This window comes from Xiphophorus couchianus, chromosome 11 (assembly GCF_001444195.1).
Source record: "Xiphophorus couchianus chromosome 11, X_couchianus-1.0, whole genome shotgun sequence".
NCBI classification, from domain to species: Eukaryota; Metazoa; Chordata; class Actinopteri; order Cyprinodontiformes; family Poeciliidae; genus Xiphophorus; species Xiphophorus couchianus.
In genome coordinates this window covers 31,765,219-31,791,728 of record NC_040238.1, presented here as the reverse complement: position 1 = coordinate 31,791,728, position 26,510 = coordinate 31,765,219, and the positions used below count along the sequence as shown (strand labels likewise).

The window sequence follows — 26,510 nt, the reverse complement described above, 5'->3', positions numbered from 1 at the left end:
CACCAGGACAGAAAGTATGGTTCTCTTCCAGAGATATTTCATTAAGATCCATCTCGAAGAAGCTTGCTCCATGCTTTATTCATCCGTATGTCATCAAGTCAATCATCAGCCCCACAGTGCTGTCTCTGGCGTCGTCCAAATCTCCGTGTCCACCCTATGTTCTATGTCTCCCAAATCAAACCCATGGTTACCAGTACAATACTCCCCACAAATATAGAAAAGACATTGATATCTACTTCTTTGAGGTATATTGAAGTATATTTAGAGTCAAAGAGTTCAAAGAGCAAAATAATTCAAACCATATGAACAGATTTCAGGGTTTGTGAACCTAGTCAGTTATAGCTTATCATTATGATTCCTGATTTAAAATTGTATAATTCCAGTATAAAAATGTATAACTTAATAGTTAATAATAAGAGACACACTTACAATTTTGACACTAATCATTGAGACACCATGGTCATGAAGCTCATCTTCAAACAGCAAAACCTCTTCAAAGAACATGATGTGCTCTCGAGCTTTCAGCTTCTCTATGTCAATGCGTTCCTCTGTATTAGTCACCTTTATAAAGCCAGAGAGAATTTACACAAAATAAGTTACACATACTCTGTACTAAAGAAAAATCTACAGAGAAACCTTACCTGTACAAAAAGATAAGGTCAATGAGAGAGAAAAGATGAAAGAAAGAAAGAACCAAATGAAACCAGCCTTTATCTGGAGTTCTTCTCCTAGAAGCGTTCCTCTGTAATCTGTGGTGAACGTCCAGTCGAAAGGCCTCAGTACTTCTTGGGCATGTTCAGACTCAGCTCTGAAATGACATCATGTTGAGAAGGTTACATACGATGTTTATCTATGATATATGGTGGCCAGCAGATGCAAACACGCAACAAATGGTGAAACAAGCTGCGAAGTGGTGTATGACGTAAATACCAAAACACACAAAAACAAATGCTAACACAAAATGCTGCAAACACAAACAAAATGCTGCAATCACAAATAAAATGCTGCAATCACAAAAAACGTTGCAATCACAAACAAAATGCTGCTACCACATGAATAACAAGCAGCAGGGGGTAAATGCTGCAAATAGTAAAAACATGGTTAAATAGTTTTCTGCATGCTTATACATGACAGAATGGATTATAACCGGTAGGCTAACGCTAATCATATTACAGAAAAACCGACAGTACAAAATAATAATAAAAAAACACAGTGTTTGAATGACTGCCTGCGACAGACTGGTGACCTGTCCAGGGTGTACCCCGCCTCTCGCCCGAAACGTAGATAGGCACCAGCAACCCTCCTGACCCCATTAGGGACAAAGGGTGAACAGAAAATGGATGGATGGATGGGTGAATGACTGCCAGAATATTTAAGCCACAGTTAGAACATGTCCAATTGTAATTGTTGAGATAGAGCAGACACTCAAGAATGTGAAAAATTGGGTGGACTAGCCCTACACCGAATTGGAAGTTACAATCAGAAACTTTTGTATACAAAACAAAGTCAAAGTATAGGGCTTTCAGTGTGAAGGTATCATGATCAAATTAGTAGTGCGGCATTTTGGACAAGTGTACACAAACGGGTCTCTACACAGTGTGAGAACTTCCGGGTCAGGCCACTTGTATCAAAAAAATCAAACCAAATGAAAATAGAGTGCTTGTTATCCGTTTCTTTCCATTTTAGTTTTGTGCACAAAATTGGAAATTGTATTTTGGGTTTTTGTTTAATAAATGAAAAAACCAGTGTGCTTTTAATGAAGGTCTGGTTTGGTGTGATTTGTTTTTTGTTTAACTCCCCTTAGTGGCCTGGAGCACTTCCATCTTGTGGAGCATGTGTGCTGTTGTTTTTACTATTTGCAACACTCCCCCCCCCCCCTTTACTTGTTTTTTCATGTGGTTGCAGATATTTGTTTGAGGTTGGAGCACTTTTTTGTTTGTATTTGTCAGTTGGTTGAAGATGCTGCAAAATATTGCATTTTTGTTTTTTTTTATATGCATTTGCAGCTCATTTTGTCATTTGCTGTGCGTTTCCAGCTATTTGTTGTGCGTTTCACCGTTTGCTGTGCAATTCTCAGCCACTGTAGTGATACCAATAGCAACCCAAAAAGTCCACAATGGTCAGTGAACTAACTTGAAATGGACAAATGTAAAACTAAACAAAAATTCTATGAAAATTGTATGACCCACTTCCCATAATTTAACTTATGTAGTGACATTTGTTTGCTTTCCAAATAAACGTATAAAAGAGGATATAGTCAAAATTCTAAAGCAGTTGTGTTTATTGGCTCTTGTTAGCTAATGTAAAACTAAGTAAATATTTTATAAAATTAACCAATGAATGTATGATTGTAGCTCACATAGATTGAGCTTAAGGTTGCTACAGTGTTAACCCTAACACAGCTTTAGCGTTGGACTTAGCAGGGCTTTGTTATTAATTCAAGTTTAAGTTAAAGGTTTTATTCTCATGTGCATAGTAAAAACACGTTTCCTGGTACAATAAAAAAGTTTGAATGCTAGCCAAAAAAGTTAAAAGGTAGGTCAGATTAGTTTGTTGATCCCGAAACACCATAAAATAAGATTTTAGAAGGGAGTATTTCACTTGGTACTTAAGAAGCTGGTTATGCCGTATAAGATGTTGCTTTTACCATAAATCAATGACATGATTATGTTCAGTGTATGTTGGCATTTTTTGCTTGTGTGCCTTACCTGCTCTCCTGCCATTCTTGAGCACAGGCTACCTTCACAGTGTCTTCCATATTGTTGACTTTCTTGAGAGCATCAATAGCATTAAATTCAATGCCGTAGTGGTCTGTGTGTTGGATCCGCAGAACATTATCCCCATACAACATCTCTGGGAGTGAAGGCATGTTCAGTTCATCTGCTAATCTGGCCAGGCAAAGAATAAAAAGTAACATTTCTCGTTCCTAATAAATTTTGATGTAGCTTTTCATGGGCACACAGCAATAAGCAGGTGAAGGAAATAAATATTCATTAGAAAATAAGGGAATGAGTGTGTCTTTTGTGTATAAATGGTTATGTTAATTATCTAGGATCTGTCTTGTACAGCACTTTTATTTGGAAGATGTTACACAATGGACCTTACCAAGCTCCGCCCACAACCGACCCACGAGACCGCAAGTCTCACAAACAAAACCTCGCAGAACGTTGTTTCTATGTAAACATGACTCGATTAGTGCATCACTTCTACCGGATTTTCACAACATATCAGCTACTACAATGGACAGAGGAACTAACAAGTTCATGTCATCATCTGGGAGAAGGTTACTGGTTTCTGAGTCACAAGCTGGTTGCAAACCTGAGGCCAGCAGGTGTCAGTCAGTTATGGTAGATCTGAAATTTGGTTTGATGACCTCAATATGAGAAGCTACAGACTGACAGGAGGAACCAAAGAGCTTTGTAAAGGTAAAGGCAAATCTTCTGAAGTTGGGATATAATTAATTTAATTTCACATAATTACTGCGGTAGAAGCCATTTGTTTGTTAAAATTTTATGAAATATATTTGTTCTATTTGATGTTTGTTGTGAATGATGTATACTCACAAACAAATGAGGTAATTAGTCCAACGTTTAGAAACTACAGCGGCTGTAATGAGCCACAGCAAAGGGAAACAAAGGTAAAATAACCCGAACAGGTGATCGACTCAAAACCACTCATACCACTCAAACCACGCGGCCTCTCTGGTAAGGTCCATGAACCTTACCACACGGGCCGCTTTTCATTGGCTGATGCCCATTCTACATGGTCACGTGCGCGGCCGTCTCACAAACACACGCTTCTCGTTAGCCAAGTACAGCATAATGGCAGGCTTTGGACTAAACTGTTACTCGTGTTAGCCACTCTAGCACCAAATACAGCTAGTCAATCAACCATGGCTGTGTTCAGGGAAGCACTGATTAATAATCAAGAAATAAATATCAAGCCTGGAAACTTGATATCGTAACGGATTGAATGTTATGTTTTTAACACAATCTTTGCTCGTCTTGCGGGGCGCAGGCGGTTACAAAGGTAACAGGTGTGCTTAAACTACAAAGAGAGAGAGTAAAAAGGTAGGAGTGGTTTTGAGTTGATCACCTGCTCGGGTTATTTTACCTTTGTTTCTCTTTGCTGTGGCTCATTACAGCCGCTGTAGTTTCTAAACATTCTGTCATGCTGAGATTAATTTGTCGAACCCACATGCGCAGAACACACTCTGGAGACGGGTAAAGGTTATGGTGATTTATTAAATACAGTGCTAACAGGTATGTACAAGGTGGTCCGGAACTGGTGCTCGTCTGCGTGGTTCTGGATCTCTGGGTGGAGATAAGACAGGTAAGAGGGGTTCAGAGATCGTGGGAATTGCAGTCCAGCCAGAGACCTACTTGCCGGTGAGCCCATCTGAGCACGGAGAGGTGAACCGCTAGGATCCGGAGCTGCAGGCTGGAACGAGGGCGTGAGTTTCTCTAGAGGGCGGACAGGTGAGTGGAGGGAGATCTCAGACAGGTGCCAGAAAGGATCCGCTTGACCAGGGATCTGCCGCCGACGGAACTGAGGGCTGGTCTCAGGGACGTGGCCACCAACGGGTAGACTCCGCGGGGTCTCGAGGATCTTAGGTAATCTGACCAGGTTCGTAGAAGTTTGAAGAAACTCAGGGCTTCACGGAACGACAACCTAGGAAAGGCAGCACAAAAGGAGGTTACTCGGAGAACAGGCGGTTGGAGGTGAGCTACAATGATATTACCATCACAGGCTAACACTCTGGCACTGGAGTGTCGGCGGCTCCGTCCTGATAAACCCCTCCAAACAATGGTAAGTGGCAGCAGGTGTGCAGCTCCAGGTTCACGCCCTCCAGAAGGTCCCAGGATGCCCCCTGGTGGAGAAACTAGAGACCCCCCAATCAGCCTTCCCCAGATCCTAACACGTTGGACTAATTTCCTCGTTTGTTTGTGAGTATACATCATTCACAACAAACATCAAATAGAACAAATATATTTCATAAAATTTTAACAAACAAATGGCTTCTACCGCAGTAATTATGTGAAATTAAATTAATTATATCCCAACTTCAGAAGATTTGCCTTTACCTTTACAAAGCTCTTTGGTTCCTCCTGTCAGTCTGTAGCTTCTCATATTGAGGTCATCAAACCAAATTTCAGATCTACCATAACTGACTGACACCTGCTGGCCTCAGGTTTGCAACCAGCTTGTGACTGAGAAACCAGTAACCTTCTCCCAGATGATGACATGAACTTGTTAGTTCCTCTGTCCATTGTAGTAGCTGATATGTTGTGAAAATCCGGTAGAAATGATGCACTAATCGAGTCATGTTTACATAGAAAAAACGCTCTGCGAGGCTTTGTTTGTAAGACTTGCGGTCTCGTGGGTCGGTTGTGAGCGGAGCTTGGTAAGGTCCATAGAAGCTACAACCTTCTTTGATCTTAAACTGGTAGAATACGTAGGAAATGGTGAAAACATAGATGCTGGTGTCCATGTAGGATTACAGCAAGTCAGCAGGTCAAATGCATGCATTCAGTTTTCCAAACAAACGTATAAAAGAGGACAATGGTCAAAATTCTAAAGCAGTTGTGATTATTAGTTCTTGTTAGCTAATGTGATAAACTAACACTCATATCGTCATAGCTTCTTATCAAATCAGTAAAAGCAAGTAATATTAGTAAAGAAAACACCAATGTCTTTCTCAATAAATATAATTCTAGTATCCTATTGACATGAAATTCACATCAGATGTGATGTAGTAAGACGAGTAATCCATACGTACAGCAAAAATAAAAAATGTTACTCCATAAGTTAAGATATGTGAAATTAAGTGTAATGGTACAAGAAAAAAAAGGCATTCAACACAAAAAGAATAACCGACAAAACTAGGTTATGTAAGAAAGATCTCACAAGATTAAAATATTATGTTTCTAGTTGAGCTATCTCACGAGCACCAGTCACTAGCAGTCATGAAGCCTGACGTAGTTGTTATACCCCAGCTACTTTTAATAATTTTTGGCAGCATTTTGGGCTTCCATTAGAAACAAGAAAGAGGAAACCTTCCAAACCATGTCAGCACTGTGCTTAAATTACCCACTCCTGGCAAAACATGGTTTCCCACAGTGTATCAGTGGTCAAATGGCCCTCCCCACCATTGGTCTCATGAGATATTGTGGCACCTGCTTGTTCACCTCTGAATTTGGTAGGCTGGCCCCTCTGTTGACTTAATTTGTCCTTAGCACATTCATTAGTCCTGAGTGAACGTAGTCTCCTACTGGAGACAGGCAGGAGACTACTTGCCTGTAGTAGTCTCCTACCTGATCAGTTTATTTCCTTCAGCCATTAGACTGATGAACAATAGTTAAATGACTGGCATAACACAGACACTATCCACACAGCTACATAAAATGTTAAATAGTTTTAAAGAAAGAAAGCAAAACTGCAACAATGGCACAGTTAATCACCTAAGTTGCATCACAATCACACCTGTTGATGTGGCCAGCAACATGTAGGTAAGTGGGTAGATAGATAGGAAGGAAGAGAGGGAGTGAGAGACAATTTATATAGGAGACATCTTCAAGTTCTCAGTATCAAAAAGGAAATTTTCACAAAGTAAATAATAAATTTCTGGAAGTGTGTTTCATAACTATATCATCTCAGTTTTTTATCCATAACTAAATTTGTTGACAGGTTTGATTTGATTATTATGATTAGATTTTTTTGTGTGTAGGTGACTAGGGGTGTTGCCAACATCTGGAATAAATCTTCTGTCAATAGCCCTATTAGATGTATTCAAATTGAGAAAAATGTTGATATATTAAATATTTATTTTACTAGGGTATGTGGTGCCATCTTCAAAGGAAAAGCAAAAAAAGAGTGACCTAGGTTATCACAGTGACCCATTTTATCAAGTGTGAAAAAATTCCATTAAATTTTGAGAGACACATACCGTTCAATGTCTTTAGATTTCATGATGTGGTTTTTTGCCGCTGTCACCTTCCATGATCCAAAAGTGAAATCCTGTTTACTGCTCTTGAAGCCATGCAACATCATTGCTAAAAGGGATACCAACAACAAGACAATTAGGTGATTTAAAAATGTTTTAGTGGCAGAAAACAAAACTGTTTTGGTGAGCAATCCACAAAAGAATATTTCTTTTGCTTATGCATTTGCCCAGGACAGCATCAGGAAGGGTTTTATCTGTTTTATCTGTCAGTTGTCTCCTAAAAATGTTTGCCACTACTTGCATGAATGTGTAGAGGAGTAAGTTTCCTTAAGGGTGAGTACTGGCAGACTACCTGCTTTCTGCTACAAAAAAAATAATCAGATAACTGCTTGCATTTTAATTGGTTGGAGTGCGGCAAGAGGGGCTTGCACAACTGCGTGCATATTTATATTTCAAACTTACAATGTTAGTGATTAATTGTTATTAAATGATTAATCACTAATGCCAGACTGTGATTAATCTGATAAAAAATTTTTTATTGATTGATAGAACTAGTTCAAACTCACGTTTTATTGTTCTGATGTTGGTTTCAATCTGCTGAGCCTGATGGGCTTTCTGGAGGTCAGAATGTTGCAGTAAACACTACATTTAGTCACTTCAAGTACTTTACAAATTAGTTTAATATGTGTTTTATTGGAAAAAAAAGTACATTTCTAAATACTAATGTATTTTAGACAAACATTTTAGTTTTTAAAATAGATATTTCAAGTCTTAAAAATATATCGCTCGGTAGTGATGGGGTGTCAAGTGAGCTTTATAAGAGATTTGTAAAAGGTCTAGTCCCTTTAATGTTAATATTCTTTCAGAAAGTATTGAGCGTGGAGAACTACTCTAATACAAGCCATTAAGTGCTCTTATCCCGAAAGTAGGTATCGTCAAATTATTCATCAACAATTAGAGATAAATTTGTTTACTTAGACTTTCTCTGTCATCTTCATCGTGTCTATTTCTCAATGTCTGTCATCAAGAAAGCAACACACAGGATCAAAAAATTTCCGTCGTAATCTATTCTTATACCCATAAGTTTGTAAATGATAATAATGACACATTCGGTTGCATTTTATTTTCTTTATGTTGACGTTATATTCAACATGGCAAATGAACTAAACTTATACAGCACTTTTCCAATCATTTTGACCACTCAAAGCGCTTTACACTAGAGTCACACTCACATGTATACACTGGTAGGCAATTTTAGGTTAAGTGTCTTATTCAGGGGTTCATCAACATGTCGTAGGAGGAAGGTGGAATCGGACCTATAACCTTCCGATTATCACAACACAATTACTCTACCCACAGAGCCACAGTCACTCCTAAACAGTCGCCCCCAAAAAGTCAATAAGTAACTTTTCCAACAGTGGAAAAAAAACATAACTGCAACTAAAGAGTAAAAAAGCTACTTAAAATAAAAACTTGGGCAGGGCAGATAAAGCCTGGTGCCCTGCCAAGCTTATAATACACTGAGAAAAAACCTGCTTTATTTTAATTTTAAATTTTTATAATACATTTGACTCCTTAGAGCATGATTTCATCTATCAGGCCTTAGAAGAATTTGGTTTCAGTCAATATTTTATAAAATCTACTCAAACGTTTCACAAGATAACTGCTCAAATAAACTTAAGAATGGCACCTGTCCTAGAATTTCATTATCTGGAGGAGAATGAAAGTGTTGCTCTGTTTCCCCATATTTATCATTAATCACAGCTCAATTTTTTGCAACTATTACTCTTTAAAACAATGTCTGTGGCATCTCAGAATTTTGCTTATAGACAAATATGGATAACTCAAGTAACTAATACAGTTACTACAGTACAATACTACAGCTTTTCAGAGACCCTGATCAAACACCCAGTCATTAAGCTCATCCAAAATTTCTCTGATACTTCAAGCCTCAAACTTAATTTAAACAAATGTGAACTGCTTCCCATTTTAACTTGTAGAGAAACTCATCTTTATAATAGTGTTGTTAAAACAAAAGTTCCACTTTTGTGCTGTATACTAACAATGAAAAATGCTCAACTTTGACCTCATTATTGGTGAAAGAAACAGGAGAACTTAAACTATTGTCCAAAGCAGAAGGTATATGCAGGTAAACTTATGCTGAATTTGCATTAAATTTCAATGCCTCTACCTTCAAATTTATTGATAAAATATCTTCTATAAAGTTATGTGCCTGAATAACACAAATTGCATCAATAATTCTGTGCTTGTAAACTCAATAGACTCAGGTGGCCTAATTCTTTTAGACTTCTCATCCCTAAATTACACATTTAAAGTGTAACTAACCCCCTCTGAAAGCAAAACCCCACCCCTGGCAAATTTTTAAAAATTTCAGCAGAGTGGACCAAGCCAAGAGGCACAGCCAAGTGTAGTGCTGTGAAGAACAAAATTTGCACAGAAACATAGAGACCCCTAAATAACCTATTTAGACAGTTTGTCAGCAAAACCATTTGATTTGGGGGTTAGTTTTACTTTAATATCAATTGGATAAAGAATGTTTTATTGTGGAATTTTAATCCTAATTATATTTTATCTAAATTTGGTGTACTTTCATTTTTACTTATGTCAAGCAGTAACATAGAAAAACCTCCCCTAAAACTTGCCAACTAAGTTATTGTAAATTCCTATTTACAATAACCACTTTTTGGCTAAGATCCACTACTCTAGACTCCATTGGCAGCATGCTTTGCACCACTGCTTTGCATTACACTTGTTGATGTATCACGTGTCAAACTCAAGGCCGGGGGACCAAATATGGCCCTCCAAAGCTTTTTATGTTGCCCTCTGGCCTCTAAAGGAACACATAAATAGAACCGTCAAAAAAGATGACAGTGTGCTTAAATATTATTTCATCAATCAAATCAAAGCAGTTTTTTAGTTTACTGCCAAATTACATCAATCAGTTCCTCCACTTTCTTGTGAATTATTGTGGAAATTTACATAAAAATCAACAAATCCCTGTGCTAATGCATAATTGTAAGTTTATTGCAGATTTTGGGCAAAATGATGAAAACTATTGGATCCACGTATTTTTATTCCCACTTACAGGTGGATGCATTTCTTACTTCTACAAAGCAGCTGACTCATCCTCACATGATGTCAAGTTAAAATTCATAACAAGTAATAAAAAGTTGCATTTTTCCATTATAAGTAAGTTCAAATATTTCTAAATTGATTGTTATTGCAAAAACAAATGCCCTAAACAGCCACAAAATCATGGAGGGACTGAAAAGATGTTCAATATTATTTCATTTTAAGAATTTATTTACATTTTAACAGTTGGTTAATGAGTTTTAGCAATAGATTCTGGCACAACCGTCCCTCTAAGATCATTCCTTATCTTGATTTGACCCAAAATGAAATTGAGTTCAACACCCCTGGCTTAGATGCAGCTGCATGGGGAACCCATTCCATGAAGCTCACTGTGCACTGTTCTTGAGCTAATCTTAAGGCCACATGAAGCTTGGAGGTCTGTAGTGATTGACTCTGCAGAAAGTTGGCAACCTCTTTGCACTATGCGTTTCAGTATCCGCTGACCCCGCTCCATCAGTTTACGTGGCCTTCCACTTTGTGGCTGAGTTCTTGTCATTCCCAAACACTTCCATTTTCTTACATTACAGCTGACTGGAATATTTAGGAGCGAGGACATTTCATGACTGGATTAGTTGCACAGTTCCACGCTGGAATCCACTGAGGTCCTGAGAGCAACCCATCTTCCACAAATGTTTGTGAAAACAATCTGCATGCCTGGGTGATTCATTTTATACACCTGTGACCACGGAAGTGATTGAAGTATCTGATTCCGATCATTTGGATGGGTGAGCAAATACTTTTGGCAATAGTGTAAATATATGCCCAATGCATTCCATTAATCTCGGCGCCCCCTGTTTCGTACACTGCATTTATAAAATTACTCAGAAATAAAAAATAAAAGATAAAAAATCGCACTGAACAGCTCGTTCTAGTTATACAATACTACCGCGTCGTGACGCGGAGCTGTCATCGTTCCAGAATGCCATTTCTATAGTTTCTTCGCACCACATTGTACTACCTTAAAACTTATTGTGGTGAAGCTCGCAAGTAAATAGTACATGATGGTGAAGTGGGTTCTGGCAACCCATTACAAAAACGGGAAACAGTTTTGGTTTAACAATCAAAAGCCACAATATTTTCAAGCGCTTCAGTAAGCATCACTTACTGTAATCAAAGAAATACCGAAAGTAAAAAGAGATACACCTAAAGCGGGCAAGAATATAGTTAAAGGTTACCTAACGTCCTTATTAAGAGGAGAGATTTGGATCTTTATCTTTTCCCTTTCTTCTTCTTCTTTTCCCCGACCCTTCTTCTTCTTCTTTTGTGTTTTATTGGTAGATAGCAACCAACTTAAGGTGCATTCACCGCCACCTACCGGACTGGAGTGTGATCATCAACGATACTCACATGGAATTTAATATTACGCACCTCCATGAAAGAAAGAAATAAAACATAAAAGAATAAAAAATCAAATAATACGCACCACAATTGTGTGTATGAGTGTGCAAATTCACACACTCTCTCTTTTTCTCTCTCACACCGCTACACACACACACACACACACACACATAAACACATATATGCAGATGTATGTACATGCATACACACATACACACACATACATATATACTTTTAAATATAATTAAATAACCTATAATTTTTTTTAAAAGTCTGATTAAGTGATGTCTAACAGATTTAGATTCATATCCTAAAATATTATAGAAAATCCTTTCCCTTGTGTTTAGTATTGACTTTAAATGCTAACGTTCTTCTGAATATTTATCACATTCTAGTGAGACATGTTCCAGTGTTTCCCTGTGATTATAAAAATTACAAGTCTCAGTTTCATGTTTTCCTATTAAAAAAAAACTACTGCTTCTTAGCATTTCTATGCTGTTTCAAACCTAATAAGGCTGAAAATTGAATTGTGTGCTGAAAATTCACATCCATCCATCCATCCATCCATCCATCCATCTTCTTCCGCTTATCCGGGGTCGGGATGCGGGGGTAGCAGCTTCAGAAGGGAGGCCCAGACTTCCCTCTCCCCAGCCACTTCTTCCAGCTCTTCCAGGGGAATCCCAAGGGGTTCCCAAGCCAGCCGAGAAACATAGTCTCTCCAGCGTGTCCTGGGTCTTCCCCGAGGCCTCCTCCTGGTGGGACGTGCCTGGAACACCTCACCAGGGAGGCGTCCAGGAGGTATCCTGACCAGATGCCCGGGCCACCTCAACTGGCTCCTCTCGATGTGAAGGAGCAGCGGCTCTACTCTGACTCCTTCCCGGATGACTGAGCTTCTCACCCTATCACTAAGGGAGAGCCCAGACACCCTACGGAGAAAACCCATTTCGGCCGCGTGTATCCGCGATCTCATTCTTTCGGTCATGACCCAAAGCTCATGACCATAGATGAGGGTGGGAACGTAGATCAACCGGTAAATCAAGAGCCTCGCTTTTTGGCTCAGCTCTCTCTTCACCACGACGGACCGGTACAGCGCCCACTTGACGGCAGACGCTGAGCCAATCCGCCTGTCGATCTCCCGCTCCCTTCTTCCCTCATTCGTGAACAAGATCCCGAGATACTGGAACTCCTCCACTTGGGGCAGGAGCGCCCCCCACCCCCGACCCGGAGAAGGCACTCTATCCTTTTCCAGCTCAAGACTATGGCCTCGGATTTGGAGGCACTGATTCTCATTCCGGCTGCTTCACACTCGGCTGCGAACAGCTCCAGCGAGAGCTGCAGATCACGACCTGATGAAGCCAACAGGACCACATCATCCGCAAAAAGCAGAGATGAGATCCTAAGGTCACCAAAACAGATCCCCTCAACACCTTGGCTGACCCAAGAAATTCTGTCCATAAAAATAATGAACAGAATCGGTGACAAAGGGAAGCCCTGGCGGAGTCCAACTCTCACCGGAAACGAGCCCCACTTACTGCCGGCAATGCGGACCAGACTCCGACACTGGTCATACAGGGACCTGACAGCCCGTATCAAGGGGCCTGATACCCCATACTCCCGGAGGACTCCCCACAGGGCTCCCTGAGGGACAGGTTGAATGCTTTCTCCAAGTCCACAAAACACATGTAAACCAGTTGGGCGAACTCCCATGCCCCCTCCAGGACCCTGCTGAGGGTGTAGAGCTGGTCCAGTGTTCCATGACCAGGACGAAAACCACACTGCTCTTCCTGAATCTGATGTTCGACTATCCGACGGACCCTCCTCTCCAGGACCCCTGAATAAACCTTGCCAGGGAGGCTTAAGAGTGTGACCCCCCTATAATTGGAGCATACCCTCCGGTCCCCCTTTTTGAACAGGGGAACCACCACCCCAGTCTACCAATCCATGGGAACTGCCCCCGATGTCCATGCGATATTGCAGAGCTGCGTCAGCCAACACAACCCTACAACATCCAGAGCTTTAAGGAACTCCGGGCGGATCTCATCCACCCCCGGGGCCCTGCCACCGAGGAGCTTTTTAACCACCTCAGCGACCTCGTCCCCAGAGATTGGAGAGCCCAACCCAGAGTCCCCAGACTCAGCTTCCTCAATGGAAGGCATGTTGGTGGGATTGAGGAGGTCTTTGAAGTATTCTGCCCACCGACCCACAACATCCTGAGTCAAGGTCAGCAGCACACCATCCCCACTATAAACAGTGTTGGTGCTGCACTGCTTTCCCCTCCTGAGACGCCGGATGGTGGACCAGAATTGCTTCGAAGCCGTACAGAAGTCTTTCTCCATGGCCTCTCCAAACTCCTTCCACACCCGAGTTTTTGCCTCAGCGACCACCTGAGCCGCATGCCGCTTCGCCCGCCGGTACCCATCAGCTGCTTTCGGAGTCCCACAGGCCAAAAAGGCCTGATAGGACTCCTAATTCAGCCTGACAGCATCCCTCACCGAAGGTGTCCACCAACGGGTTCGAGGGTTGCCGCCACGACAGGCACCGACAACCTTGAGGCCACAGCTCAGATGAGCAGCCTCAACAATGGAGGCATGGAACATGGTCCAAACAGACTCAATATCCCCCACTTCCCCCGAAACGTGTTCAAATTTCTGCCAGAGATGGGAGTTAAAGCTCCGTCTCACAGGGGATTCCGCCAGACATTCCCAGCAGACCCTCACAACACATTTGGGCCTGCCAGGTCTGACCAGCTTCCTCCCCCACCACCAGAGCCAACTCCCCACCAGGTAGTGGTCAGTGGACAGCTCCGCACCTCTCTTCACCCGAGTGTCCAAGACATACGGCCACAGATCCGATGAAACGATGACAAAGTCGATCATCGAACTGCGGCCTAGGGTGTCCTGGTGCCAAGTGCACATGTGGACACCCTTATGCTTGAACATGGTGTTCGTTACGGACAATCCGTGATGAGCACAGAAGTCCAACAACAGAATACCACTTGAGTTCAGATCGGGGGGGGGCATTCCTCCCAACTACGCCCCTCAAGGTCTCACTGTCATTGCCCACGTGAGCGTTGAAGTCCCCCAGGAGAACACAGGAGTCCCCTGGAAGGTCACTCTCCGGTACCCCCTCTAGGGACTCCAAGAAGGGTGGGTAATCTGAACTGTCGTTTGGCCTGTAAGCACAAACGACAGTCAGGACACGTCCCCCCACCCATAGGCGGAGGGAGGCTACCCTCTCTTTCATTGGGGTAAACCCCAATGTACAGGCGCCGAGATGGGGAGCAACAAGTATGCCCACTCCTGCCCGACACCTTTCACCTTGGGCAACTCCAGAGTGGAAGTACATCCAGCCCCTCTCAAGGAGACTGGTTCCAGAAACAGAGCCATGTGTCAAGGTGAGACCGACTATTTCTAGCCGGAACCTCTCAACCTCACACACTAGCTCTGGCTCCTTCCCCACCAGAGAGGTGACATTACATGTCCCAAGAGCCAGCTTCTGCAACTGAGGATTGGACCGCCAGGGTCCCCTCCCTCGACCGCCACCCATCTCACAATGCACCCGACCCTTTTGGCACCTCTCACAGGTGGTGGGCCCATGGGAGGGTGGACCCATGTTTCCTCTTCGGGCTAAGCCCAGCCGGGCTCCATGGGAAAAAGCCCGGCCACCAGACGCTCGCTGTCGTGGCCCCCTCCAGGCCTGGCTCCAGAGTGGGGCCCCGTTGACCCGCGTCTGGGCGAGGGAACACAAAGTCCAATGTTTTTACTCATCATTGAGGTCTTTGGTCAGTACTCAGTACTCATGAAACACAACATTTAGACTTGGTTCCAGTTTCAAACAACCAGAACTACTGCATCTCAGCATTTACATATTGTCACTTTTTCACTTCTCTCGCCGAGAAAACGCTTTATTGGTCTTTTACATTCAAAACTCATGAAACTCAAAATTTAGACTTGGTTCCAGCTTCAAACAACCAGAACTACTGCATCTCAGCATTTCTATGCTGTTCCAAAGCTAATAAGGCTGAAAATTGAATGTAGTTCTGAGAATTCACAGATTGTCCGTTTTTCACTTCTTTCGCTGAAATAAAGCTTTTTGGTCTCTCACATTGAACTCTCATGAAACACACGATTTCTTGTGTAATAATCTTGTGTATTATGAGAGTATATATAATATTTATATAAATATATTTATGGTTATATCTGCATGGAGTAGCTTGTCAACAAATAACAAATGAGCTATTTCCCGTTGGGGATTAATAAAATATTCTATTCTATTGGAAAAATGTATTTTCTGTCTCAACATTATAAAAACTTAAATAAGTTTAATTTCCACTAGACCCTTACACAGAGTCATTTCCTTTCGTCAGTTGAGACCAAGATTGAGCTTTTCAAAACTTTAGGTGAATTTGGTGTAAGAAAAAAAATAGATGTTTGGAAATAGCCTTTATGCCTAAGGTTATGTTTGGTCGAGGATCTATGATGCTGTGGGCTTTATTCTCGTCTATAAACCAAGACCTTTTTAGAGTGAATAGTGTCATAAACTGCAAGCTCTGTCAGAAATTGAGAATTGCTCATCTTTGAATTCGGTTTTTACAACATAAGAATTGTTGCGGGAACATATGTGACTGTTTGGGTATTGGGCAGCCAATTGCAGAATAAAGCATTAAAAACAATCTAGGATGATGTACTGTACAGAAATTTGGCAAAGAGGAATGGATAAGAGTCATAAAGTCCAACATTGTATGTTATAAATGAAATCCAAGTGCTGTCCTGTTGGCATACGGGGAATGCACACATTAACGACAAAGCAAGATTTCATATAAAGTAAAAAAAAAAAAAAAGCAAGCATTATTTAGATTTACTCAAATTGAAGGTGGGAGTTTGTAAATAATGATTTGGAGAAAAAAAAGAAGTATTTTTTTCCATATTTCTTACCAGGGATGCTAATAAATATTACCCGAAATAATATTTGACGAAGGACACATTTTACAAATTTCTTTTTAAGTATAAAAGTCCATATAAGAAAACACACGTACCCTGATGTTGTCTCAAATCATAAAACTTTATTTTCTTGCAAAAATAATCCATCTCTCAGCAGGTCATTGACTGCAGACGGTTCTCTGGAAGAGATTCACGCTACTAAGATAAGGTTCACTCTAAATTAACCAACAAATCAAACTGCGCTCAGTCACTGGCTCCACATGGACTGTCTGCACGCCGATTAGTTGCAGTAGTTCTGCAGGTCAAAGATACTGCAGGGCCTGTGGCAGCACTGCTCGACGATGCCTGACCTCTTAACCATCATCTCCATCTGGTCCTTGAAGGCCAACTCAGCCACCTCGTTCTCACCGCCATGAGTCGACCCTGTGCCTGTCTTTGAAGGGAGGAACTCTGGAGGAGAAAAACAAAGAGAAGAAAGGGTTCAAATAGAAAATCATTGACTAGAAACACGGGGGGGGGAGTACTGATGCATGTTGTTGACTGGTATTAAACAAGAGGTAACAGTCACCTATCACATTAGTAATAACAATATATAAAGAAAATAACATATATTTTAAAATCCAACACAAGAAGGAAACAGAACTGAACATCCTAACCTGAGTGGGACACAATGGATTCACAATTTGAAGCCTTGAAAAAAGGGTTCAGAGGACCACAAATAAGAGCACAGATAAGGATATTGTCACTTTTCTATGTTATTTGCCATTGTCGTTTTTCGCCAAAAGTGATTTTGGCAAAAAAATGAATTAGGTCATTATTTTAGGCAGGTGACTAAAATAATGGTCATCTGAGAAAGAGTCACAGACGACCAGAATAATTACATAATATATGCATGGCAACAAGGAAGAAACCCCTTGAAAAGCTTGCTTGGAACAAAACATGTTTATAAACAGATATAACATATTCACAAAAATAATAAAGGGATTAAAAAATACACTGCACATAAAAGAGCCAAATAACTGTTTAAAAATGTGATTTCCAACACAAAAGTCCTGCTTAGAGCATTTAGAGTTACTATTTTGTTTCTTTACTTAAAAAGCTGGGGGGGGGGGTTACTTTTTTTTTTCTCCAACAAATAAAAGTGGTAAAATTTTGATGTCTCACCCAGGAGATGGTCCACATCCCTCTTGGGGCTGTAGAAGAAGCCTCTGTCCCCACAGACCAGGTAGAGAGCGTCAACCAGGTGAGAACCGCATAGATGCTGCGGCGGTGCAACGCCCTGGGAGCCGGGCCACGATACAACCAGTAAGACCAGCAGAGAGAAGGACTGAAGCCACAATGCTGCCATGCCGGAGGAGAACTGAAGACACACAGACAGATTCTTTAGACAAGAGCAGCAAAACAAAGAGGGGGTCATCAGGAGAGGTGGAGAAGAATCACTCACTTGTCGTGAGTCTAAGGAGGAGGTGAAGCTCTGATGAAGACTAAGAGCAAAGGCAGCTGAGAGCAGGTTAGTGTGAGGCAGAATGAAAGGAGTCGCCTCCTTTTATAACCCAACACTTCTTCAAACACAAGCCCAACCCCACTTTCTCAGTTCTTTAGTTTTACTATGGAAACATGCATCTGATGAAGCAATTCAAGGCATAAGTTCAAGATAAAAACAAACAGAAAATGCTCTTCATGTCACTTGTTTTATGTAAGCAAATACATATTTTAAAGGTAAATAAATGTAAGTCTGACTGAGTCCAAAAAGACTTAGAAACTATAATGATGGTGTGACGTCTGTGAACTAAGCTGCTGGTCAGCATATGCTCAGTACCACTTTGTATTTCTGATTGAGTGGTTCCAGCACTTACTAAAGCAAACAAGAGCTAATGAGCCAAAATAATCCAATCACCTCATACTGACAAATATTGATCTGCTAATAACCTTCTGCTCCATCTGCTGAAGTTAAAGAAGTTGAATCCAATCCCTTCCGAGTTTGGATTTCTAATCAGTTTTTATCTGATAAGTGTTTTTGTTGTTTTTCTTTCTGGCCTGAAATAGTAAACAAGATATAAATACAATTAGGACTTAAAGGTGGCAATGATTGGGATTTGTTGCTTCAAAAATTGTTTATTTAGTAGTTTTATTAAGAATCTTTTCACCTTACCTTCAGATTATAAGGAACACCAATAATGCTTTCTTCATGTCCTCGCTACATTTTTAATTGGAAAAACCCAATTATGATTTAATTACACTAAATTAGTGAAAGATTAGTCTACACCAGGGACCAGTGAAATAGGATTTTTGCCTTCTACAACATATTTTTATTTCAAAGATTTATTAAAAGGACAATATTATGTATTTTCCAGGTACCTAGTGCCACTTTATAGTACAATCAAGTAACTGTGTTACCTTCAGTTATTAGAAAAGTGCTGCAGATATCAAATATGACTTAAAAGAAATTTTACTTCATAATTTAATGCCTTGAAATGGGATCTCTATCTCTTTAAAAACTCCTGTTCTTTCTCAAATTCAGGATATCACATTGCTCCTCTATTAACACTTTAACGTTTTCACCAGAGTTTCACTGAATAGCAGCTCGTATAATGAGCTCAGAAGATGCGCAGTTCCACCAAATGTTTGCTAAATTTTGCTGACTAGTTTGAAGGAACTGAGTGAGAGAAGGGTGCTCTGTGAGGCTGAAGCTCAGAAGCATAGAAACTGCAGCCACCCAGGCATTTTGCACAGCTGAATAGCTTCCATAGAGCTTAAAAGATTTCTCAAACAGATAAAGAATCAAGGCAACTCTCCAGGTATATTTTTGATGAGGGAATAACATTATACACATAATGCAAATCTAAAAAAAAAGATTTTGCATACTGCTGGCCCTCTAAAGAGCTGGAATAACGTTGCTCAGAGTGAATCTAGTGTTCCTTTGCAACAGAAAGGCAGGCAATTCTATACAAAATGGATCATTTATTTGCGATTGTTTAAATCATGTGTGCCCAAAGTCGGTCCTCCAGTTTTCCTGCATGTTTTAGTTCTCTCCCTGAATCAAATGATGGCTCATTAGAAGGCCTAAGAACACTGACATGCTGAAAAGGTTCTTGGTACTACCAGGGAGAAAACTAAAACGTGCAGGATGCCGGCCCTCGAGGACCGACTTTGGGCACCCCTGGTTTAAATGAATGGAGCACAGATAAAGTAAGAAGTATAAAGCAGGAAAACAAAAGTATTTTTTTCCATGTATAAAACAAACTGAAATTCATTCAACCATTTAATATATAAACAGGTAAGGAGCAGAAAAAAAATATTTAACAAGCAGAGAGTAAAATGTCTGTGTGCTAGAGTTTTCTTATTTGTATTTAAAGTGGTTAACTAAATTTAGCTTAGTGGTAAACTTGTCAGGACTTTGGGTTTTTGGGTTAGTTTTGCTTCTCATTTTATTTAGCTTCATGTTTTAGTTCACTTTAGTTTATCCCTTCATGGTCCTTTTGATATTATTTGAGGTATTTAGTGAAATAAGAATTCTTATTGCTTTCCTTATTTTCAGTCCTTAAGGTAATTTCTTTGTTTAGATCTCCTAGTTTCTCTAGCTCTATGTTCCTTAGTTCTTATTGTTGTTAGATCAGCCTTATTTTAATTTAGGTTCTCTCATATCTTTCTCTCCTAGTTCATCAGGTTTTCCTTACTCTTAGTAAGTAGTATTTTTAGTTCCCAGTTTCATCCCTTTGGCCAGCTCCTGTGCCAACTACTGCAATCACTCTTCTCATCTAGCTAGGCCTTTGTTCCATTTACTACCTCCCAGTATTTAAGCTCTTCTAACCCAGTCACAGCTCGCCAGTCCATCTCATCAACCTGATTGTTGTTCCCTTGTGTTTCCAGTTTGTTTTGTTTTTGGATTTTCTGTTGGTTAATTTTCTTCATTAAAACATTCATTTATTTCTACGTCTACTGCCTGCTGCGTTTGGGTCCACCGCCACACCACATCGTGACAAAACTAAGCTTAAAAAATTATTCACAAAAATATTTTTTGTAGTTTTCTCCTGTAGGACACACAAATTCTAGGACTTTATTTAGGATTTTGAATAGGTTTTCATGTCAGTCTCCCTACTTGTGCCAAAGCCCAACACTTGTCTGAACATTGAGAACTACAAGTATGCTAGTAGCTTTAACCTTAAGACAAACTTAATTTATACCATAGCTCAAACTATTAAACCACATAAGGGCAATTTGGTATAATAATGATTCCTATAAAGCCTATAGTTTTCAGAAGGTATGTGATTACACTAGAAAAAGATCTTATGTGCTTGTACAAAAAACACACACACACTACCTAATGGATGTCACTGAGGTGCTGACGGAGCTTTTGTGAGAGGATGTTTGTTACTTTCAATGGAAACTCAATGGGCTGGAAAATGTTAATGGAGGTCTTAGAAGATAGAACTTGGAATACTTTTGTAGAGATGTGTTTCATGTACTTTGTAATGCATGCACACACATACAGTATATATATATAATAGATTGACAGCCCTAATATATTAGAATTGTCAATCAATTAAAAGAAATCTTACCAGATTTTCACACTTTAGAGCTGTGATTTATCAACTCTACTCAAAAAAATCACCATGCTTAAGTTTATAAGATTGAAATATAAAAAGACATGTTTACTTAAAAATGTTAAAGAAAATCTTTTGTTGACTCAAACTAAACACCTCAGATTTCCAGTTTGTTTTTTAATTAAGAAAAAATTAAATCAAGTCATTTGTTTAAAAAGTTAACTTATAATGTTAACTATAAACTGGTTGTGCTTGATGGAAGAATAATTTAGCATTGACATAAGTAAGCAACATGCTAACTTGGTCTTATCCACTAATCTGTCACTGTGTTTAATATGGCTGTAAGAAACAGGTTCCATCAGACACAGCCAGCTTTTTACCTTGTTTGCTGTCCAGCAGGTTAATTTTTATGAGGGATTATTTTGTGGGGAGTTTCAAGAACTGAAGGTCTGACCCCCCGTGTGTCAGCATTCAACAAAATCATCTCCCAGCACCTGGTGAGCCAACCAGCTAACCTTAGGCTCAACTCCCCCCTTGCAACTGGCTGCTGGATTTCCTCGCAGACAGACCACAGCTTGTGAAAGATGGGAAAAATACTTCAAGGGTCATCTCCCTCTGCACTGGCTCCCCCCAGGGCTGTGTACTGAGCCCACTGCTCTTCAACCTGATGACCCTTTACTGCCATGCTAAGTTCAGTATGAACCATGTCTTAAAGTATGCAGATAATACGACAGTGGTGGGTTTCATCTGGCCTACAGAGAGGAGTTGAAACATCTGGTGGACTGGTGTGATACAAACCATCTAATCCTGAATGTTACCAAACAAAAGAAATTGTTGTTGATTTCATGAAAAATCAGCCAAGTCACACACCCTTCCTCATCAATGATGTATACTGACCAGCAGTATCTCTATGGTTTGGAGCATATAGCACCTCTGAATAGCAACGAATAGAGTGGTGAGGTCACGTGAGAGAGTCATGGACCTTACCAAGCTCCGCCCACAACCGACCCATGTCACCGCAAGTCTCACAAACAAAGTCTCGGGCGCGTTGTTTCTATGTAAACATGGCTCAATTAGTGCATCATTTCTACTGGATTTTCACAACATATCAGCTACTACAATGGACAGAGGAACTAACAAGTTTATGTCATCATCTGGGAGAAGGTTACTGGTTTCTCAGTCACAAGCTGGTTGCAAACCTGAGGCCAGCAGGTGTCAGTCAGTTATGGTAGATCTGAAATTTGGTTTGATGACCTCAATGGGCTCTTTGCACCTGCTGCGCTGACGTCACAACCGCATGTGCAAATGCGGCTCTCTTTTTTCCGCTTTGAGTTACCGTGACAGCTAGAAAAGACAAAGTCGTATTTCACACGCAAATAAAACAATATTATGCACTTTGTTGTCTTCCTAATATAATGGGCTTTTAAGTTTTCATGGATTTCCAAGCGGTCCTGAATTAAGAAGACGGTGGCTTGTAAATATTCGTTGCTACCAGTTAAAGCTAACGCCGCACAGCAAAGTTTACAGCCTTCACTTCACTCCGGATCAACTTCTTCAGCCTAAAGAAGTTGGTAAAGGAGCCTCCTGTGTTATTTCCATGGAATCACTTCTGTATTCAGCCTGAAAGAGAGTTTATGGGAACGAGAGAACAGGCCAGAGCCAGACAGCCGAGCAACTGATTTTCCTGCTGTAAACACTGTCCTGCTTCACAAGAAGCATGCAAAAGTAATAAAGCGAAATAACACAGAGACATTAAGGAACACGGCCATATTTTTCTAAAAGCAACAACTGAACCTGAACCGTCAGCTGAACTAGAACTCTGACACCAGAGCTGCTCTACTGTTAAGCTATGGGCTTGTTGTTCCTCAGGCTTCAGAAGCAAAAAGCCTGTAAAATCCCCGTTACTTGGTCTCTGACACTAACGACAATAAACGCACGTAATATACTTGAAAACAAGGTAAAACATTGTCCGTTAGAGTGGATGAAAAATGTTTAAATACTTAAATAGCACATTTTTACAAGACAAATGTCTGAGAATATTGCCTACTAGCATAAGCTAAAGCTAATGTTAGCCACAAAGTTTAAAGAAATTAAAACTCACCTTTGTATCTATGAATGTATAATGAGGCGTACATTAAAACCTTTCTCCAGCTTACTTGTTGGAGCTTTGGATCGATGTACATCATTAATTGTTACCTTGGACAAGCCCTGCAAACACCCAGTGTAAAGAGCCTTTTTCAATAGATCGGAAACAATTGAGCCGCTTTTCCCTGAACGCGGAAGCTGAGGTGCAAAGAGCCCATATGAGAAGCTACAGACTGACAGGAGGAACCAAAGAGCTTTGTAAAGGTAAAGGCAAATCTTCTGAAGCTGGGATATAATTAATTTGATTTCACATAATTACTGCGGTAGAAGCCATTTGTTTGTTAAAATTTTATGAAATATATTTGTTCTATTTGATGTTTGTTGTGAATGATGTATACTCACAAACAAACGAGGAAATTAGTCCAACGTTTAGAAACTACAGCGGCTGTAATGAGCCACAGCAAAGGGAAACAAAGGTAAAATAACCCGAACAGGTGATCAACTCAAAACCACTCCTACCTTTTTACTCTCTCTCTCTTTGTAGTTTAAGCACACCTGTTACCGTGGCAACCGCCTGCACCCCGCAAGACAAGCAAAGATTATGTTAAAAACATAACATTCAGTCCGTGACGATATCAAGTTTCCAGGCTTGATATTTATTTCTTGATTATTAATCAGCGCTTCCCTGAACACAGCGATGGAATCGTGATTGGCCGATACTTCCATGTGAAGCCCATCTTATTCCCTAATCTTATCTTCATTAGCCAAGGTTTAAAAATCAGTCTCTGTCCTCTGGTGCTCTACAGTGAGAGGTTTGACTGACAGACCAACCCACCAGGTCAGGTCTGCACGTTTACAGTTAACAATATTCACCTCACTGTGACATTCTTGCTATATTTAGCAACATTTCAGACAAAAAATATTCATATCAGCCAAAATCAAAATCGGCAGGTCAAGCTTTTTAGAGATCGGTAACCAGGGATCGGCCAGAAAACTGCAATCGGTGCAGCTCTACTTAAGATGGAATACATACACACATATTCATGACATTCTTTCATTAAATACTGTCAAGACAAGTGGAGTTTTGATGACTATACTGAGCCCTCTGTGACAACTGAGGATGAAGAATCTGCATCTTCACATCCCAGACGAACCTCTTCTCTTTCTAGGGGATAAGGACATAGACCTGCAGGAGGGCAATGGACTCCCAGCATGTGAAAGGTCTGACCTCGAAGAGGGGGTGTCAAGAAAACCCGAGCTCATCCCACTTCCCCATGCTGGAGATTTTAGTTTAACAGTAATAATAAGTAAAGTTACCTTTAAAATTAATCACACAAGTGACATCTAGGCCCAACAGTAGACTTAAACTTCAATAAAATAAATCTGGTTGTGTGTTGTTTTTGTCTCCTGAAAACTTTGCTATAATTCTACGTCTTTTTTCTATCTAATCATAAGAAATCATAATCAGACAGAGAGAGTCATGAAACAGGAAGAGCAGGTTTCAAGGAAAAAAAAGAGAAGTAAGTTTCCAGCCTGCAGATTTATAAAAATAGCTGAGACTATTCCTTATTTCAAAGCAGTTTTAAAGAATTAAATCTAAACATTTTGAGTAATTGGATAAGATTCAAAGTAAAATACTTATATTATTATTGGTTTACTTATGATAATACTTACACTTACACTTGTGGAAATACAAAAAAAACAAGTAACGTTGGTATCAAATAATTAGAATCATGGATTATTCTTGGTTTCTTTTCAGAAAACATCTGTAATAACTCACATTAAGATTATAATAAGACTAACTTATATGTTATGGTTATAAAATTATAAATGAATGGGTGTGCCGTGGTGGCGTAGTTGTTAGCGCGACCCGTATTTGGAGGCCTTGAGTCCGCGACGGCCGCGTCGCGGGTTCGACTCCCGGACCTGACGACATTTGCCGCATTTGCCCCTCTCCTTCCCCGTTTCCTGTCAGCCTACTATCATATAAGGGACACTAGAGCCCACAAAAGACCCCTGGAGGGGTAAAAAATATATATATATATATATAAATGAATGCTAAATCAGAGAAGCTAAAGAACTTCTAAATGTGATTTTGACATTGAACTTGAAATGGTGTAAAACATGTAACTGCAATTAAAAATCACTGATGTTGTGTTGGAGGTAGATGGTAGGTGAAAGGTTAGGGGAAAAGTGGGAACTAACAGAAGAGCAGAGATGATCAATGCCTTATTTGGAAACAGATTGTTGAACAACTTAAACTTTTCAAAGAAAAGGTTGTGCAGGCAATGGACTATGAGGACCATTGAGCAACCCTGGGTCATTAGAACAGGCATCAGTATAATGTCTATAAGACAACGATGGATATGAGATCATCTGTCCAAGCAGTCAGCCAATGAAACAAGCACAGAAACAGTGCTAGCCAATGTAAACACACCAGAAGGGTGGATAAACCCTATAAAAGATGAGTGCAAAAGAGGAATCTTTGGTTGGATCCTCCAGGCAGCTTTGAGCCAAGATCGAGATGGACAAAGAACTCTGCAGCTGAAGAAGAGCCGGGGCCAAAGAGCCAAAGACTGTCCGGCGCATGGGGATCAACCCGTCAGCCCCGCAACATGTGGCTTCAAATCGCACTTCTCTCATCGGCTGGGTTCAGACCCCAAAGACCAAGCTCAAGGCCAAGACAAAGGCAGACAAAGAACAAAGGCAAAGAAGAACTGGTGCCTTCCTTCAGCTCGTCTACATCTCAACGGACCAGAAAGATTGTGAGACAAGATGAAGGGAGCTTCAGAGGCGCAAGGCAAGAAGCTGAGGACCGCTACACACATGAGGAAGTCACCCTAAGACCCAAGACCTGCCGCTCTAAGTCAGTACTCTTCCTGCCAGCACCCAAGTCCTTTGTGACCTCACCATCCATGCAGAAACGAAAGCTCATCAGACCAACAGAGATCCCTGAGATTAATTAATGAGTCACCTCAAAGTTCTTTGATGGTTGTAAAATAGCTGTGATGTTTGATTCTGGAGAGGAAAAGCTGGAAAATGTTTTATAGTTTGCTATTAGCCCAAAACTATATGTAAAACAACATCCTTGGGACTCGCCCGAGTCACTAAAACCAACCTGGTTCAATAACAAATGCAAGTTGTAATAAAGAGAAAGAGCGACCGTTAACAGGTGAGCTCTGTGAAACTAGTTGGCTGCAGGCTGCTAAGTCTGGCTAATTCACAGGGGGAAGAAGGTTGGAGCATCTGAATGTAGGCCGTCAGAAACCAGGCGAGTCTTTCTCGACACCAGTTTAAACAGAGTTTACTTAAGTTCTAGACAGGGTAAATCCCAGCAGATTTAGGAAACTCATTTCACCAGTTAGACTGATAGCTGGTAGAACATCTCCCCTCTCAGAAGAGGAAGTAGAGAGTGAGAGACCTGGGGGGGGGGGGGGGGTTTGCACAGCAATACATTCCTCTTAAGCATTACTCCAATATCTAAAAATAGAATTTATAACAGGTGAG

General features: G+C 40.5%; 2 protein-coding genes and 1 long non-coding RNA gene across 12 annotated transcripts in view; all 3 read right to left on the bottom strand.

The window, feature by feature from the left end:
- The window catches only part of tiprl (TIP41, TOR signaling pathway regulator-like (S. cerevisiae)), a 49,277-nt gene extending 37,913 nt beyond the window's left edge, over positions 1–11,364 (bottom strand). For 6 of the 9 annotated variants that reach the window (XR_003597393.1, XM_028032509.1, XM_028032510.1 and 3 more), the window contains exons 1-5: positions 11,272–11,364; positions 6,947–7,052; positions 2,709–2,888; positions 709–808; positions 430–561 (exon numbers count right to left, since the gene is read on the bottom strand). Coding sequence is in view for 8 of the 9 variants with exons in the window: in XM_028032509.1 (XP_027888310.1) it covers positions 430–561; positions 709–808; positions 2,709–2,888; positions 6,947–7,050 (516 nt within the window). In the remaining variant the exon portion in view is untranslated. Of the gene's footprint in view, positions 1–429; positions 562–708; positions 809–2,708; positions 2,889–6,946; positions 7,053–11,271 lie in introns of those variants that run through there. The other 3 variants (XM_028032513.1, XM_028032516.1, XM_028032511.1) reach the window with 3 other exon arrangements.
- On the bottom strand, positions 4,225–5,084 carry LOC114153765 (uncharacterized). Its single transcript, XR_003597403.1, has 2 exons — positions 4,383–5,084; positions 4,225–4,313 (listed from the first exon to the last, which is right to left on the bottom strand). It is a non-coding gene; the product is annotated as an uncharacterized LOC114153765 (long non-coding RNA).
- A 5,112-nt stretch (positions 11,365–16,476) lies between the features above and the next one.
- ins (preproinsulin) lies at positions 16,477–17,963 on the bottom strand. Of its 2 annotated transcripts, XM_028032520.1 has the most exons (3): positions 17,819–17,963; positions 17,539–17,734; positions 16,477–16,824 (listed from the first exon to the last, which is right to left on the bottom strand). In XM_028032520.1, exons 2-3 carry the CDS (start codon positions 17,720–17,722, stop codon positions 16,655–16,657), a joined length of 354 nt encoding a protein of 117 aa, XP_027888321.1. In that variant the 5' UTR covers positions 17,723–17,734; positions 17,819–17,963; the 3' UTR covers positions 16,477–16,654. The 2 variants fall into 2 exon arrangements, with proteins under 2 accessions (XP_027888321.1, XP_027888320.1); XM_028032519.1 differs by lacking the exon at positions 17,819–17,963 and having other exon boundaries at positions 17,539–17,812.
- Between the last annotated feature and the right edge of the window lie 8,547 nt (positions 17,964–26,510).

What these genes read in the sequence shown, in the direction of transcription:
- ins (XM_028032519.1), bottom strand. Translation starts at nt 17,791, where the DNA reads ATGACCCCCTCTTTGTTTTGCTGCTCTTGTCTAAAGAATCTGTCTGTG. An exon ending in GGATGTGGACCATCTCCTGG is followed by an intron (nt 16,825 to 17,538) that starts GTGAGACATCAA and finishes TTTCTCCTCCAG; the next exon opens with AGTTCCTCCCTTCAAAGACA.